Source organism: Pelodiscus sinensis, chromosome 20, assembly GCF_052426305.1.
Source record: "Pelodiscus sinensis isolate ZL-2025 chromosome 20, ASM5242630v1, whole genome shotgun sequence".
NCBI lineage: Eukaryota > Metazoa > Chordata > Testudines > Trionychidae > Pelodiscus > Pelodiscus sinensis.
In genome coordinates this window covers 1,769,026-1,785,600 of record NC_143071.1, presented here as the reverse complement: position 1 = coordinate 1,785,600, position 16,575 = coordinate 1,769,026, and the positions used below count along the sequence as shown (strand labels likewise).

General features: G+C 66.5%; 1 protein-coding gene across 7 annotated transcripts in view; it reads left to right on the top strand.

The window, feature by feature from the left end:
* RBFOX3 (RNA binding fox-1 homolog 3) overlaps positions 1-16,575 on the top strand; it is a 198,088-nt gene that overhangs the window by 150,976 nt on the left and 30,537 nt on the right. The window contains exon 1 of one of the 7 annotated variants that reach the window (XM_089772014.1): positions 1,073-1,239. The exons of 4 other annotated variants lie outside the window; for them this stretch is intronic. In XM_089772014.1, the coding sequence (XP_089628140.1) occupies positions 1,219-1,239 (21 nt within the window). In that variant the 5' untranslated portion in view covers positions 1,073-1,218. Of the gene's footprint in view, positions 1-1,072; positions 1,240-1,302; positions 1,874-16,575 lie in introns of those variants that run through there. 2 more of the 7 variants (XM_089772015.1, XM_075904140.2) reach the window with 2 other exon arrangements.

The window sequence follows — 16,575 nt, the reverse complement described above, 5'->3', positions numbered from 1 at the left end:
ATGGACGCCAGCCCTGGCCCCGGGTCCCAAACCCGCCCCGGCGGCTCTGCCACTGGCTGTGAGCGGCGCTCGGCCCCGTGGGGCGGAAACGTGGCCGGACAGCACCGGGGCACTGACCCGCCCTGCGCCCGGGCACAGCTCCCGCTGGCGCGGCCCCTCCGCAGCACTTCGCAAGGGTGGTCCGGGCTGGGCCGTGGAGGGAAGGGATGGCAGCGGAGCTGGGGGGGAGGACAAACACACCGGGAGGGTCGCGGGTCTGTGGGGCAGGAAGGACCAAAGTCCTTTGTGTGTCAGAGCCACAAGTCTGGGCCCGCTCACTGGGGCCGCTTGCCCCTGCACTCCTGGGAGTGATGCCCCCGCACGTGGGCGCCGCGCACCACCTGGGCACCGGCGCCCGATTCGAGTCTGTGAGGATTCCGGCCGGGATGGGGCACTGGCGCCTTGTCCTAGGAATAGCAGGAGCTTCCGCTGCAGCTGCAGCGACCCCTGCTGGCCGACACGGCTCCTGGGCTCCTCGCACAGCCTACTGTGGGGACAAACAGCCCCCCTTGGCAGGCTCCTGGCTGGGAGAGCCCCGGGACGGAGAAGACGGTTCAAGGCGAGGCCCCCGGTGCACCTTGCACCAGGGCATGGGCCAGCCCTGCGGGAGGCAGGTCCTGTGCCAGGGCCCATGACATCAAAGCTGCAGGGACCTGGCCCCGTCTGGGGCCGGAGATTTATTTACACCCCTCTGGGCCGCGCCATCCCGCACTGGAGCGTAATGCGGTCACCGCAGCCCCTGCCAAACGGCGCTCCTGTCCAGAAGGGCTGGCCGGCTTCCCTGTGTGTGGGCGTGCAGCGCGTGTGTGTGTGCGCGCGTGCGTGTGTGTGTGTGCGCGCGTGCGTGTGTGTGTGTGCGCGCGTGCGTGTGTGTGTGTGCGCGCGTGCGTGTGTGTGTGTGCGCGCGTGTGTGTGTGCGCGCACGAGTGGGGGCGAGGCAGAGCTGTGGCGGGGGCTCCGTGTGTGTGCCCAAGGGGGTCTCTCATGGGGTGGGGGGGATTTCCGGGCGCACAAAGCGGGTGCGAGGGCTCTGGGTTGCACGTGTTTTCTCGGCACAGGGCGGTGCTGGGGGTTCCTCTCCCCACGCCGGGCTGTGCGGCGGGTGAGGGAGGTTTCTCTTCCGGGGGCTGGCTGCGCTCGGTTTCCCAGCAGCAGCCTCCCCATGGCGTATGTGCCTGGATGACATCACCCCGGCTCCCGGTAAGATCCCGGAGTCGGTCTCGGGAAAGGAGGCCAGCTCCCCCTCCCGCCCCCGCTTCCCCAGCCGAGCCCGGAGCCGCCCCGCAGCGCTGGCGGCGGGGGAGGTGGGAGGGATCTGCGGCGCCGGAGCAGCGAAGTGCAGGGTCAGCTGTTCTCATGGCGTTATGGATTCTCTTGGTTTTATCCCTGCTCGGGCTGATGTCTGATTGCACAGGGGACTCCCCCTCCTGCTCCGCCTCCCGCCCCTCTCCGCGCGTTCCCTCGCCCCTCCCCTGCCCGCCCCGCCGGCTCCCCTCCTTCGCAGCACGCCCGTGCAGCGCCCGTGTCTAATGGCACCCCAGTGAGGAGCCGGCATTGTTCGCCCTGGGCAGAGCAGGGGGCACGGCCTCCCATGTAGCCTCTTGCAGCGCAGCGCCGGGGAGGGGAGGGGAGGGGCGGCGGCGCCCACAGTGGGCGAGAGAAAGGAAGGAAGAGGAGAAGCCGCGTGTCTGGAAGAGGAGGAAAGTGCCTGCCAGCGGCAACCTGTCCACACATGCTGTGCTCCATGGCTAACTCCGGCTGCCTCCTGCTCTCCAACTCAGGCATGCTCCCCCCCGCTCTGCCCTGCCCGCCCGCCTTCCTCTACCTCCAGCAGGTAAGTGCCCCCTTCGGGGGTGGCCGTCGTCTCGGCACTGGCCCCAGGGAGTCCCCGCTCTGTTCGCTGGCCGGGGGGGGGGGGGGGGTGCTTCTCTAGCCTGCTGAGGTTTCTGCTCTGTGCCCGCCCAAGGGCTGAAGCGCCGCACAGTGTGAAATGCAGAGTCCCGTCCGCAGCTTCTGCACGGAGTCCACACGGAGGAGAAATCCTCCCATGCAACTTGGCGAGGCATAGCTCCAGGGGTGCTGGCCTGCGGGGAGCAGGGGGAGGGCTACGCACGTGGGAGCAAGCCGTCGCTCGGGGCGTTTCCAATGCTCATCCCCACGCACGCAGAGGTCCGGTTCCTTCAGGGAGCCCCAGGAATTTGGGCAGCTCCGGTGCCGTCTCAGCGCTGGCGAATTCCCTGCCGCAGGAGTCCAGCTCCTGAGTGTCCCTGGGATTCCCGGGGCCTCGGCTCTGCTCTCGGCCTGTTGGTCGGAGCCGCGGGTCCCCCTGCCGATTCCCGGGGAGAGGCTGCTCCGGAGGAAGCGTTTTCTTCCACAGCCCGGTCTCCCAAACCCGCCAGCACCTCTCGGGGGCCGGGGCGCCGTGCGCTGGGCTTGAGCCCTTGGCGGGGGGCGGGGCGCCGTGCGCTGGGCTTGAGCCCTTGGCGGGGGCCGGGGGGGCGCCGTGCGCTGGGCTTGAGCCCTTGGCGGGGGGGGGTGGGGGGGGGCGGGGGCCGGGGGGGCGCCGTGCGCTGGGCTTGAGCCCTTGGCGGGGGCCGGGGGGGCGCCGTGCGCTGGGCTTGAGCCCTTGGCGGGGGCCGGGGGGGCGCCGTGCGCTGGGCTTGAGCCCTTGGCGGGGGCCGGGGGGGCGCCGTGCGCTGGGCTTGAGCCCTTGGCGGGGGGCGGGGGGGCGCCGTGCGCTGGGCTTGAGCCCTTGGCGGGGGGCGGGGCGCCGTGCGCTGGGCTTGAGCCCTTGGCGGGGGCCGGGGGGGCGCCGTGCGCTGGGCTTGAGCCCTTGGCGGGGGCCGGGGGGGCGCCGTGCGCTGGGCTTGAGCCCTTGGCGGGGAGGGGGGGCCTGCGCTGGGCTTGAGCCCTTGGCGGGGGGCGGGGCGCCGTGTGCTGGGCTTGAGCCCTTGGCGGGGGGGGGGGGCTGCGTGCATTGCACTGTACGAAATGGTCAAGTCTTTCCAACTCTGGGCCTGAGCTGGCTCCGAACCTGGACGTGCCCTGGCCAGAGCGGAGCCGCCCTGGAGCCTGGCCTGCAACGCCACAAGGGGGGGCAGCACCCGGGGGTGCCTGCTGTTTAAACAGGCCTGTGGGCTTCGGAGCTGGGGCTGAGCAGGGCTGGATGGGCGGAGGGGCCCTGGGCCGGGAGCTGGACCCGACAGCACCCTCCTGAGAAGAGGGGTTTAGGGAACCCTGGAGGGGCTTTGCCGGGGCCTCCCTGCTCCGCTCTGCCGCGGGACGGGAAAGCTTGGGCCTTTGGCATCCAGCCGACGGGCGCTGGTCTGAGGCGAGTCGGGGGCTCTCTGGCTCGGAGCCTGCAGCCAGCGCAGGCCAGGGGCCGTCCTGCCAGCGCCGAGCCGTGGCCGTTTCCTCGCTGGCTGGGATTCCCGGTTCCTCTCTCCCTGCCGGGAAAGGCGCTGCTGCCTTGGCTCCTGCTGTCATGCAGCGTCGGCTGTACAGCTCCAAGCTGGGCCGAGCTGCCCGGAGACGGGGGCTCTCACCGTCCCTCGCGTGGGCAGGCGGCGGGAGAGCACAGCGCAGGGACTCGCGCGTTGCTCCTTCCCTCACCCGGTTGGTTCGACCCAGGGCTCGGGCGCTCTGCTCGCCCACAAGCCTCTTGCTCTCTGGCAGCATTTGGAAACGTTGGTCGGAAAGGGCGCTGGAGCCGGTATTTGACCCGGCTGCGGAGCAGAGGCCCAGAGCTCCGTCCTCTTGTGCTCAGCTGGCGCTTAGGTTCAGCAGTCAGGCCTGGGGTGGGCACGCAGGGGGGACTCCGCAGGTGAACAGGGGCCGGAGAGCCAGAGGTCCCCTCGGTACGGTTCATAGCACGCAGCGGGGCTGAACTCGGTGCCTAGTCATGGATCTCCAGTGAATGGCGCGGCGGGGTTATTGGCCGGAGTCTAGTTCGTTTAGGGCTCATCTACCCTAGGAACTGCCTTCGAAAACTCCCCAAATAACGTCCAACTCGCAGGCCCACGCTACAGGGAAGCCTCAAAATGAGTCCAAAGCCGGCTCTGAACAGAGCCCTGGGAAGCACTGGGGAGTCGTTGGTTTGAAATAGCGGCCTTGGGGCAGCCACACTCCTGCTGTTTCCAAATAGCAATTTCGCAATGAGCGACAAGGAGTCCGGTGGCACCTTAGAGACTAACAGATGTATTGGAGCACAAGCATTCGTGGGCAAAGCCCCACGTCGTCAGATGCAAGTGGGTCTTTGCCCACGAAAGCTTATGCTCCAATACATCTGTTAGTCTATAGGGTGCCACAGGACTCCTCGTCGCTTTTGCAGATCCAGACTAACACGGCCACCCCTCTGATACTTCGCAAGGAGCATTTTGCCTCGTGGGGAGCAGGAGTTACCGTTTTGAAATCACGCGCTTGGTAGCGTGGGCGCTCTGCTTGTTTTGGAATAACTCCTAGCGCAGAGCAGGGCGTCCGTGCATCGCTGGCCGATGGGCTCCTGAAATTCATTCCGGATTTTACATGTGAGTTCCAGCAGTAGCCCTGGGAACATAGCACACATCCCATAATAGTCCCGTCTGCCCAGGCACATGCCATGGGACTGCGCATCATGGTGCAGATGGGGCAGAACGTAAACCCAGTGGCACTAAGTTGGCTCAGACGCCTTTTTCTTTTTTCAGTGTAGCTTTGCATCACGGCTGGACGTGGAAAGTGAAAATGCGTGTGCGTGTGCGTGTGCGTGTGCGTGTGCGTGTGTTTTCTTTGGGATTTATTTGATTTTTGAAGATGCTCCCTGGTTCTGGAAACACTGTGCATGTGGCTCTGGCTGTTCTACAGACAGTGGGTGAGGCGCCCGGCTCATGAAGGGGGTGACTGTGCATGTGGCTCTGGCTGTTCTACACACAGTCGGTGAGGCGCCCGGCTCATGAAGGGGGTGACTGTGCATGTGGCTCTGGCTGTTCTACACACAGTCGGTGAGGCGCCCGGCTCATGAAGGGGGTGACTGTGCATGAGGCTCTGGCTGTTCTACAGACAGTCGGTGAGGCGCCCGGCTCATGAAGGGGGTGACTGTGCATGAGGCTCTGGCTGTTCTACAGACAGTCGGTGAGGCGCCCGGCTCATGAAGGGGGTGACTGTGCATGAGGCTCTGGCTGTTCTACAGACAGTCGGTGAGGCGCCCGGCTCATGAAGGGGGTGACTGTGCATGAGGCTCTGGCTGTTCTACACACAGTCGGTGAGGCGCCCGGCTCATGAAGGGGGTGACTGTGCATGTGGCTCTGGCTGTTCTACAGGCAGTCGGTGAGGCGCCCGGCTCATGAAGGGGGTGATACCTACTCCCAGGCAGAGGTGCAGGGACAGTAGCCCCGTCGGTCACTTTAACTAGCCCTGTGGTCCCTGGTTTAAACCCACAGGAGTGGGACCGGCCCCTCTCATCCCAGAAACTTGGGTTATTTGGGATGAAGAAGCTCTCTGGCTTGTGGGTCCCCCATGTTTCCAAGCGCCCGTTTCACGGGACAGGCGCCAGCCCAAGGGGTCTGCGCAACGTTTGGTGACCCACGGGCCAGGGGAATCCAGCTGCCGTTTGGGCTCATCCGAGAGAGCTGCGAGCGTCCTGTGGCTGGCTCGGGTCAGCTCCTCCGGCGCCGTGGGCCGCCCTTCCTGGCTCCCAGCACTGGCGGCTTGTTGCATGGTGCAGAGCCATCCGACGCGCTGCCAGGAACGGACCCCGGCCGGGGCACAAGCCTCAGGCAGGCGGCCCACTGTGGGCCAGCGGGGGGGGTGTTCCTCGGCAAGCTGGGGGAGAGGGGCTGGCAGGGGGCGTGCCGGGGCCCGTGCGCAGGGACCAACCTGGCTGGATGCGGCGCAGCGGGGCTGGCGGCGTGGGGGGGGGCTGGAGCCGGAGTCCCAGAGCGGCTGGCAGCAGCATTTGCCCGCTTGCTGGGGGGAGGGGTTGAGCGCTGTCGGGAGAGACTCCGACCGTTCTGCCGAGTGGCCCAGAGGAGTCGGCAGCTCCCAGCTGTGGAGGGGACCAGGCTCCTGGCCGGCCTGGCCTGCTAGCGCCATGAGAACGCTCTGGGCTGGGGGAGACCTCAGCGGGAGCTCTCTGCGGAGCGCCCCCAGGCTGTCAGGCGGCAGGGCCCCGTGGGTCGCAGTGCGCTCTCCCCTGGGGCGCCAGCTCCAAAGGGCCGGCGGAGGCTGGGGAGCGTGGCCGGCAGGTTAAACTGCTCGTCTGTCGAGGTTGCGGTCCCATTGCTGCTAGCGGCGTCTTGCCACTCGCTGGGCCTGGGCCACCTGCCTGGCCTCTCGTCCTGGGGCCATTTCTCTGCTGCGCCCCTCTGGCTGAGGGGTGCAAACCCACGGCAGGCTCCGTGTGTCTCTTTCCGGGCCGAGCGTCGCCGGATGCTGCAGGGCCGGGAAAGCGCCCGCCAAAGAAGAGGGGTTTGTTTTGGTACAGGGCCCCCGTTGCAGGGGGCGTGGAACCGGTGTCCCCCTGGGAGGGGAGTTTGGCCGGGCGGTACGCCTGTCGGACGGGGGCGTGTCACACTGGGGCTGGGCGGCCAGGCCGGACGGGGTCGCTCCAGAGCTCTGCCGGGTGTCCCGGCGGGGAGGTGGGGGCTGTGCTCTGCCCACGCAGGAGGGGCCTGGGATCGCAGGCTGGGCGTGCCACCCGCCAGGTACCCATGGGCCGCCCCTCCCTCGGGCTGCACACTGACGCTGGAGGCGCAGCGTAGGGACGGTTTCTCCCATTGCTTTTCGCCGGTGCTGGCTGCCAGGCGCTTGCAGCGTTGGTTCCGGGGTGCAGAGGGCTGGGGGCTCACCCAGCACGTAGCCTGTGGGGTTGGGGGGACGCAAACGCAGCCCCTCTGTCTCCTCCGGGATTTCCCAAAGCCAGAGGGACACGGGAGCTTCCCGGTTAATTCTCCATGGAGGGGTCTGTGAATCCTGCTGAAGCTGTCGGGGATGCCGGTGACTTAGCACTGGTGGCTTATTGGACTGTAAGGACCTTTGGCCAGACCAATAGCCGCTCCCTGGCCAGGCCAGGCCGCCAGCACTGCTCTGTCTGCAGGGCCAGCAGGTGACGGCAGCTGGAAGGGGAAGGCTCAGAGGTGCCTCTAGTGCCAGGAGGTCGTCGGGGCCCAGAGCAGCTGTCGCTCCAGGGCCGGGATCGGGGCCATGTTGCGCTGCGCACAGCTCAGTGGGGACCCGCTCAGCGTGCAGCTGCAGCCAAAGGCAAACAAGGAACGGGACAGAGCAGTCGGAGAAACCGCCAAATACCCTTCCGAAATCAGCCGGGCAGCCTCCTCTGGATGCCATGCAGCGCTGGCCAGCCCTGCCCGGAGCGGGCACGGCTCCGCGAAGGGGGGGTGAGAATGCTCGTGTGCCTGGGGAGCCTGACGGCAGGCGCGAGAGACGAGATCGGGGCTGGTTCCTGGAGAAGGCAATGAAAGCGGAGGGACATGATGCAGGGGTCCAGGAGAGGGGAGATCTGGAGCTGCTGCTCTCCCCAGCGCCTGGCCCACGGCAAAGAGGGCTTTCAGCGATGGGGAAGGGGGCTTAGTCGCACCCAATGGAAGGAAAGACTTCTCCCTCGTCACAGAGCTGGGCTGTGGAACTCACTGCCACTGGGTGTCGTTGAGCCCACCCCTTAGCCCACTTCGACGTGGGATTGGACGGCAGGACGGACACCCAGAACACGTGCGGCTAGACTGGCTGTGACGTCGTGTTGGTACCTTGCTGGTTGCTAGGCTTGGGTTGTGAGTGACCCCCACTGGCTGCAGCACGGCCCAGCAGGGCAGGGGATGAGTCATTATGCAAGGGGGCTCCGAACCTGTCCGACCAGTTATCTCCCAGGGAGTGGAACAATGGGAAGAAGGGGAGTGGAGCCCTGGCTGGGGGCAGGGCTGGAAGTGAGTTAGTGTCTGGCTGGGAGCATGGAGGAGACAGCCTAGGGAAAGGGGCTGGGATTTAGGGGCCCAGTCTCCCCCATCTCAAGAGGGGCTGAGGCATCCTAGGCCTGTCCTGGAACCAGATGACATCTGTGCTGTGCTGTATCCTGGAGAAGCAATAAACTCCCTCTATTCTACTGGCTGGTGGAGTCTGTCCGTGCCACTACGGGGGTGCAGGAGACTGGAAAACCCCAACGCGCCGTCACACCAGTGAACGTCTCCGATAGGGAGAGTAGAGCTGGAGCTTCAGCCAGTCTTCGGAGGCCTGTGGAGAAGATGGCCCGGTGTGCCGGTTCCACTGCCTCTGCCGCTCTGGGGCTGCTCCCCTTCCCTCGGCCGGGCGTGGCGCTGGCTGCGGGGCGAGGCGAGCGGGCCCCCGGCTGGCCGGGCATGCGTTCCATGGGACCGGGTGAGCTGTGTGGGTAGAGGTGCAAGGGGGGTGCACCGGGGTGGCCCTGTCCAGGCACGCAGCGGGGTACGTGTGCGTAGGACGGCGTGCAATGGGGGGGCCGGTGGTGGGGGCAGGCTGGCGGTGGCCGAGTGCGGGGCGATGGGCCTGTGATGCTAACAGGCGCGAGCTTGGCGTGATTGCCTTGGCGGCCCCGGGACCTGGCGCCCGGAGACCTCGCGGGAGGGCGTTTGTGTGGGGCAGCGCTCGGGCGCAATCCGGGCACCCGCCCCGGGAGGGTGGGGGAGCAGGGAGACTCGCGCCGTAAAGGTGCAGGGGCCAAATCAGGCAGCAGAGCCACAGGCGGCGAGGGCGGCGTCCCTCCTGTGTGTCGGGGAGCCGGGCCAGCCGGCCGTGGGTTCAGGAAGTCTTCCTGTTCGGGAGGAGCTGGGGCGCGGTGTCAGCACCGTGCTGGTGGCTGAGCTTGGGCTGTGCGCGACCCCTCCTGGCGGCTGTCTGTGAGCACGGCCCAGCGGGGGGCACCTGGAGGGCCCCAGGACAGTGACCGAACCAGTCCTACCGGTTAAGGGAAGGGACGGAACAAAGGAAGGGAGTGTGGGGCTGGCACCATGAAGGAAACAGACTGGGGGAGCTGGGAGTCTAGGGGCCCAGGCACCCATCTCCAGGGGGCTGAGGCAGCCTGGCCCTGGCCCCTGTAGCCCCGTCACGTCTGTGCTGGGCTGTGTCCTGGAGCAGCAATAACCCCCCCCGTTCTCTGGCTGGTGGAGCCTGTTCCTGCTGCTACGGGGTGCAGGAGCGGGGGGACCCCGACGCGCCCTCAGACCCACATCTGGTGTGCAGCCTCCAGATGGCCTGGCTGGCAGCGTGAGGGGCTGGGGGGACTGCCCCAGCCCTGTGCCTCCCACCCGCTCCCGCTCCCCTTTAGGGAGAAGAGGGGCGGCTGAACCCCCACCCACCCCAATTTTTGCAGGGATGTCGCTGCCTGTTCCCCTTGGCCAGGGAGCGAGGGGAAAGTGCCCAGTTTGCTCCATTCCTCACTCTGGCTGGGGAGTGCAGGGGGCAGATGAACCTGGACCTGCCCCAGCTGGGGAACATGCCCCCTCCCCCAGCTGTGCCCGCTGGAGCTGCAGCAGCCCTGGAGAGGCGCCTCTCACCTGGCCCCAGGCTGCTGTGGGGAGGGAGGGCTGGGGGTGCCCTGTTGCCCCCGGGGCAGCCTGCACCTGCACCCTCCTCCCCAGAGCAACGAGTTCAGTGAAGAAAAACAAAAAAGTGACCGGAGTTAAGGACCCCAACACAGCCAGGGAGATCTTCCAGCTGTGCTATTCCTCCGGAGCAGCGTGACGGCGTAACTGGCTTGCACAGACACGCCCGTGCGCACACACGCTCTCTCGCACGCGCGCGTGCACACACACACGCTCTCTCGCACGCGCACACACACACACGCTCTCTCGCACGCGCACACACACACACACACTAGTCTCTCAGAAAAGGGGGGAGATCACTTGGGGTGTGTCTAGACTTCAGGGTTTTTTCGAAAAAAATTCCCCTGTGTCTACACTGCAGCCGAGTTCTTCCGAAAGCAAATTGAAAACGCGGCAGTTTTTTCGACAGCGGAAAACCTCGACTTACGAGGAAGAACGCCGTTTTTCGGAAGTGCTCTTTCACAAGAAGGCGTTATGTAATGCAAACTGCTTTTCCGAAAGAGCATCCGGCCTGCCCGGGCGCGCTCTTTCAAAGACACGGCTCCGTGTCGGAAGTACGGGTTGTCGTCGAGAGAGGCTTGCAGTCTAGACGTAGCCTTGGTGGTTCCCTCCCTGTGGGGCGCCTGGCACTGGCCCTGCCGACAGGCAGGACGTGGGGCTGGGCGGGTCTCTGGTCTGACCACGCTGGCCAAGGGTTACGGTTTGATTGACCCGGTAAACGCGCCCTGGCTGGCTCCTAGTGCCGGCTGGTCCCTAGGGAAGCTGCACGGTGCAGGGAGATGCCTGAAGAGCCGCTAGCGGCTCCCCGGCCTCGCTCCGAGCAGCGCCGCAGCAGGGCGCGGGGGGGCTATTTCGGAGGCTGCCCACGGGGGCTGGGAGGCCTGGCGCCCCCCCCCCGCCTGCCTCTCACCCTGCCGGCCAGGCTCTGTGCCCCTCGGGGAGCTTCTGGCTCCTGGGTGAGCCAGCTCTGGAGATCCCCTTCCCGCTCCACGCCAGGCCTGGCGGGCCGCTGGCCCTGTCAGCGCGGCTCACGCCTTCCAGATGGGCTTTGCACCGACTCAGCAGGATTGGCGCCAGGCTCTTGTGGGAGCAGCGCGGCCCAAATGCGCTGCCTGGCACCGGCAGCTTATTAACTAGAGTGAGGCGAGGCTGGCAGGCGAGCCGGCCGCGGGGGGGGGGGGGGTGCACGGAGGCCGCCTAGAGCCGTTCCCTGCCCCCCCGCGCCCGGCTGGGGCTGCAAGAGCGGCTGCCTGTGGAGCCGGCGGCGCGCAGGAGCAGGGCTGGCGGGCGCAGCCTCTTTGCAGTTGGACCTGAGGCGGGGTGTCCTCCTGGCCCCCCAGAGCTGCCTCCAGGCGCCCCCGGGAGCCTTCCTGGCCTCAGGAGGGAAGGGATGGGACCGGAGCCCAGGCGAGCGGCTCTGGCGAATGCCAAGCCCTGAGCCGGGAGCAGGGCCTGGAGCTAGCCCCCTCAGCCTGGGGAGAGCCGGCTGCTGGGCTCTCCGACTCCCCTCCCCCCGCCCCATGGAAGACAGTCACCCCACGCCTCTGGCAAAGGCCTGGCAGCTGTAGGGTACCCCTAGCAGGCTCCCCTCCCCCAGCCATGGAGAGACACTGCCCCCTCTAATTGCTGCGTGGGGTTGTGACGGCGCGTTGGGGGTTCCCCGTCTCCTGCACCCCGAAATGGCACAAACAGACTGCACCAGCCAGTGGAATTGAGGGTGGTTTATTGCTCCTCCAGCACAGCGCAGCACAGATGTAATCTGGTTACAGGAACTGGGGCTAAGAGGCCTCAGTGCCCCCCTTGAGATAGGGGAGTCCCAGCCCCCTCCCCAGCTCCTTCTTCCCTGCCTGCCAGCCAGGAACTAACTAACTCTCCTCCAGCCTTGCACCCCAGCCAGGGCAGCATCCACCTTCCTTTGTTCCTCTCCATGGGGGGTGTCTGGCCACTGGTTCAACAAGTTTGGCATTACCTCTGCCTAGTGAGGTTTTCCCTGCTGGGTCTTGCTCCAGACAGCAGGGGTCACCACAGCCCAGCAAGTACCCCCACTACGTCACAGGGGTGACCCACTGTGACGTCATGGGGGGTGTCTGCTCTGTAGCCCGGTGTCTCCCCTGGCTGCGCTGGGCTGTGATTCCCACCGACTCCCCCAGCCTGGCTGGTAACAAGGCTCTTCCCCAGGGAGACACTGGGGTGGGGGGGAGACGCCGCCTGGCTGGGGGCAGGGCTGGGGCCTGGGCAGTTTTGGCTGGGCAATCGTGAAGAGAACAGACTAAATCGAGTGCTGGGGCCATGGACCCCTGTGGACTCCTCCCCAAGGGGTCTGAGGCTGCCGGCCCCCTCGCTCCGCTGTCCACGTCGAACCTGGGCCCTGCTGTGTCTGAGAAGCAATAACGCCCCCCCCCCATTGCACTGGCCGACAGGGTCACTTCTTGCTGCGGATGGGGGTGCAGGTGCAGGGTGGGGGGGTCCCCGACTTGCTGTCACCCATATGTGGCAGTTACCCCCCCCCCCGCCCCTCAGCCACCCGCGCCCTGGCCCCCTGGCAGGGAGGAGAGAAACCAGAGTCAGGCCTTTGCTGGCTGGCTCCCTAGGGCACGGGAGCCAGGTCCTGGCCCCTTGGCTCCCGCTGCTGCCACCCAGCTGTGAGCGGCGCCCCAGGAATCACCCTGGCTGCTTGGCACCCCAGGAATTGCCCTGGCTGGCGGTAATTCCCAGGAGGGGCCGAAGAGGCTTTGGCAGTTTGGGTCCCTCTAAATCTATCGGCATCGGCTCAGCCGCTGTCGGGCGCCCATCAATCCTGGCCTTGCCGGCTGCTCTCTCGCCTGGCTGCAGGGCTGTCAGGCGGGTGCGGAGAACGGGCTGCTGGCCGGGCCCTGGCATGGCTCCCAGAGGAGCCGGGTGGCTGGCAGGAGGTGGCTCAGAATGCGAGGCAAGAAGCCCCCCGGGTGCAGGGAGACACCATCGTCTGCATCGCCTGGGGGAGCCGTCTCCGTGCTGGGGGGTTTGTGGTGGGCGGGCGTTGGCCACAGTCTGGGGGGGGATTCACAGGCTGCCAATGTGCCCGTGGCTCTGCCCTCCCCCCCCCAACACCCGGCTCTCGTTCACGCCTCCCCTGGACCTGAGCACCTGGGGTCGGTGTTGGGCGAGCCCCTGCCTGGCTCAGTGTGCGGCCAGGGCTCGCCTGGGTCCTGCTGCAGGCTGGCGAGGTGCCTCCCCGAATGCCAGCTGTGACGTAGCGGGGGGTACCTTGCTGGTTGCTATGCCGGGCAGTGGGTTGTGAGTGACCCCCACTGGCTGTAGCATGGCCCAGCAGGGCAGGGGATGAGTCATTATGCAAGGGGGCTCCGAACCTGTCTGACCAGTTATCTCCCAGGGAACAATGGGAAGAAGGGGAGTAGAGCCCTGGCTGGGGGCAGGGCTGGAAGTGAGGGAGTTAAGTTTCTGTCTGGGAAGCAGGGGAGAAGGAGCGAGGGAGAGGGGTTGGGATTGTAGGGCCCAGCCACCCCCCAACTCAAGGGGGGCACTGAGGCCTCCTAGCCCCCGTTCCTGTAACCAGATTCCATCTGTGCTGTGCTGTATCCTGGGGAAGCAATAAACTCCCTGGGTATGTCTACACTACCCCGCTAGTTCGAACTAGCGGGGTAATGTATGCATACCGCACTTGCTAATGAAGCCCGGGATTTGAATTTCCCGGGCTTCATTAGCATAAGCGGGGAGCCGCCATTTTTAAATCCCCGCTGCTTCGAACCCCGTGTAGCGCGGCTACACGGGGCTCGAACTAGGTAGTTCGGACTAGGGTGCCTATTCCGAACTACCGGTACACCTCGTTTCACGAGGAGTACCGGTAGTTCGGAATAGGACCCTAGTCCGAACTACCTAGTTCGAGCCCCGTGTAGCCGCGCTACACGGGGTTCGAAGCAGCGGGGATTTAAAAATGGCGGCTCCCCGCTTATGCTAATGAAGCCCGGGAAATTCAAATCCCGGGCTTCATTAGCAAGTGCGGTATGCATACATTACCCCGCTAGTTCGAACTAGCGGGGTAGTGTAGACATACCCCCTCTGTTCTACTGGCTGGGGGAGTCTGTCCGTGCCACTACGGGGGTGCAGGAGACGGGGGACCCCCAACGTGCAGTCACACCGGCAAACCCCTCAAAGGCTGGAGGAGCTGGGCGGGGTTGCAGGTGGGGGCTTGCAGGGGTCCAAACCAGCGTCTCTCCCAGTCAGTCCGTGGGGGGGACCCTGGCGTCTGGCTGTGTGGGGGGTGGGCTGGCCTGGGTCCCAGCCAGCCTGGGGCTGCAGACAGGGCTCCGAGGGCCGCCACTGGCAGTGGGGATCCCCCTTTTGCTGCGCTGTCCCAAACCAAAACTGGGAAGGAGCAGGTGATGGGGACGTTCATCTGTGAGCTGCGTTGTATGGGGAGCTCTTAATTAAAGCTAATTAGGTTAATTAACTTGCAAATGAGACGCTCGCCTTTTTCTTCCTTTTTTTAAAGAAAGAGCAAGACAAATATTTAAACTAATTAATTTGTCCCTGACCCCCTGCCAGGGCCTGCACGCGCCGTCGGCGGGTCCCTGCCTGCCAGACGGGCTCTCCCGCTCCTGGCTCTCTCTGCCCCACGGCCGGGGCAGGACTGTCAGCCGCCATGCGCCTGCGGCTGTGTCCGACTGGCTGGCCTCGTGCTCGGTGCGGCGGCTGCTGGCGGGCTGGCGGGGTTGTCTGCTTGCGGGGCCGCGTCGGTCGGTTGAAACGTGAACCAGTCTCTTCCGCTCCACCCCCCGTTACGGGCGGCCGGGAGAGGCCTGTGCAGGAGCTGACGGGCGGGTCTCCCCTTTGCCGGGAGCCCCGGGCCACGCACAGCCCCGGAGCTGGAGGGGCGGCGGGGGTGCTGGCTGCAGGCGTGCGGCCGCCCACATGCCTCCCTGGCCTGCCTGAGGGCCGTCGGCTCCGTCAGGGCGTGCCAGCGCCGAGGGCCCGTTGTGGCACCACCCGGCAGCAAGGCCCAGGGAGGGGCCTGCCTGGCGGCCGCGGTCCAGTCCCGCTGCTGGAGGGGATGGGCCGGCTCCCCCTGGAGAGCTGCCCCGGGCTCCCTCGTGCGGACACCTCCCAGCTGCCCAGCCCTGGAGGGCGAGGAGTCGGAGCCGGCACCGCCCCTCCCTGCGGCGCCTGGGCAGGAAGCGGGCCGGGGCCGGGCAGGCGCGGGGCTCAAGGGAAGGCCCGGCTTGTGTTGACGTGTCTGTTACCCTGCCCCGTGGGCTGGCTCCCAGAGCCTCCTTCCCACAGGGGCACGGCTGCTGGCTGCCGCCTGGGACTCGGGGAGCAGGGTGGCCCCTCCGGAGAGCTAGGGGGGCGCCCACCACCCCGGGGAAAAGCCTGCAGGGCAACGCTGTCCTGCCCTGCTCTTTCCCAGCGGGGGGGGGGGCAGGTGGCAGTGGCAGCACACAGCCCCCCCCCCCCCCCCGCTGAGCCGGCCACACACGCTCCTCCTGGTGTCCCGCAAGTTATTGAAGGAGGGGCGCTGTGATGGGGGGGGGGGGCGTCTGCTCTGTGACCCGGGCCCCCCCCCCGCTGCGCTGCGATTCCCACCAACTCCCCCACATGTGTGGGGCCAGACACCCAGGCCCAGCCTGGCCGGTAACAAGGCTCTTCCCAGGGGAGACACGGGGGGGGGGCTGGGAGCTGGGCAGTGTCTGGCTAGAAATCCTGAAGGGAACAGACGAAGCTGGGCGCTGAGGGGGGGGGGCGCTGGACCCTGCCCCAAGGCGCTGAGGGTGGGGGGGCGCTGGACCCTGCCCCATGGCGCTGAGGGTGGGGGGTAATGGACCCCCTAGCCCAAGGCGCTGAGGGTGGGGGGGGTGCTGGACCCTGCCCCAAGGCGCTGAGGGTGGGGGCGCTGGACCCTGCCCCAAGGCGCTGAGGGTGGGGGGGGCGCTGGACCCTGCCCCAAGGCGCTGAGGGTGGGGGGGGCGCTGGACCCCCTAGCCCAAGGCGCTGAGGCAGCCTGGCCCTGACTCCTGTAGCCGCGTCACGTCTGTGCTGGGCCGTATCCAGGAGAAGCAGTAACCCCCCCCCCCCCCCCCGTTCTACGGGCTGGCAGAGTCTGTTCTGGCTGCTACGGGGGTGCAGGATCGGGGGGTCCCCGACGCGCCGTCACAGGGCCCAGAAGCCCTTGGGCTGGGAAGGGACGCTCCGCAGAGCCTGCTAGCCTGGCCCCCGGCCCTGGTGTGCGCGGGAAACGCAGGGCGGGTCTGTCTCCAGCCGGGGCCACCTCGGGGGGGGGGGGTTGGTTCTTTTTGGTCCTCACTGGTGTGCAGCCCCCCACTGATTTGTCTGTGGCTCCGTGGCCCCCGCCCCACCCCCGTTTACACCCTTCTCAGCCGGCAGCCACTCCCCATGGGCAGGCAGTGCTCCCGGCCCGGGCAGAGGGCGCCTGCCCAGGGGGCTGGATGAAGCGGTGCCTGAAGGCCGGGGACCCCCTCTCCACCCTGCACTGGGCTCCCCGGGCCTCCCCTCGTCCCTGTGGCTCCCGCTGTCTCTGCACCAGCCCCAGGGTTTGTTAGCGCTGCTCACTTCAGATGTCTGATTAGTCTTTAGGAGATCAAGGGGTCAATTTTCCACAGCTCCTTCCTCTCCATTTAACTCGTTTAACTGCGCGATTGTTGCAAATTTCATTTTATTATAGCTCGGCTGCTCAGGCCAATTGAATTACCCAAATCTCATTTTCTCAGAAGTGCTGAATACGTAATTAGAGGAAAAATTATGCCCCTGACTGCCTATTAGGGTAGCTTGTGTGCGCGAGCGTGTCGGTGCGTGTTTCCAGACGGGCCGGGGAAGCTGTGAGCGTGCACGCAGGGGCATGGGTGCGCACACGAGAGTGGCTGAGGGCTTTCCCGTGCACCTTCCGTGGAAACCACTTCAGCGCGCAGACCCGAAACTGGGAGTTGTGGCCTCTGCTCCCGGCCCCCTTTGCACGTGGCCC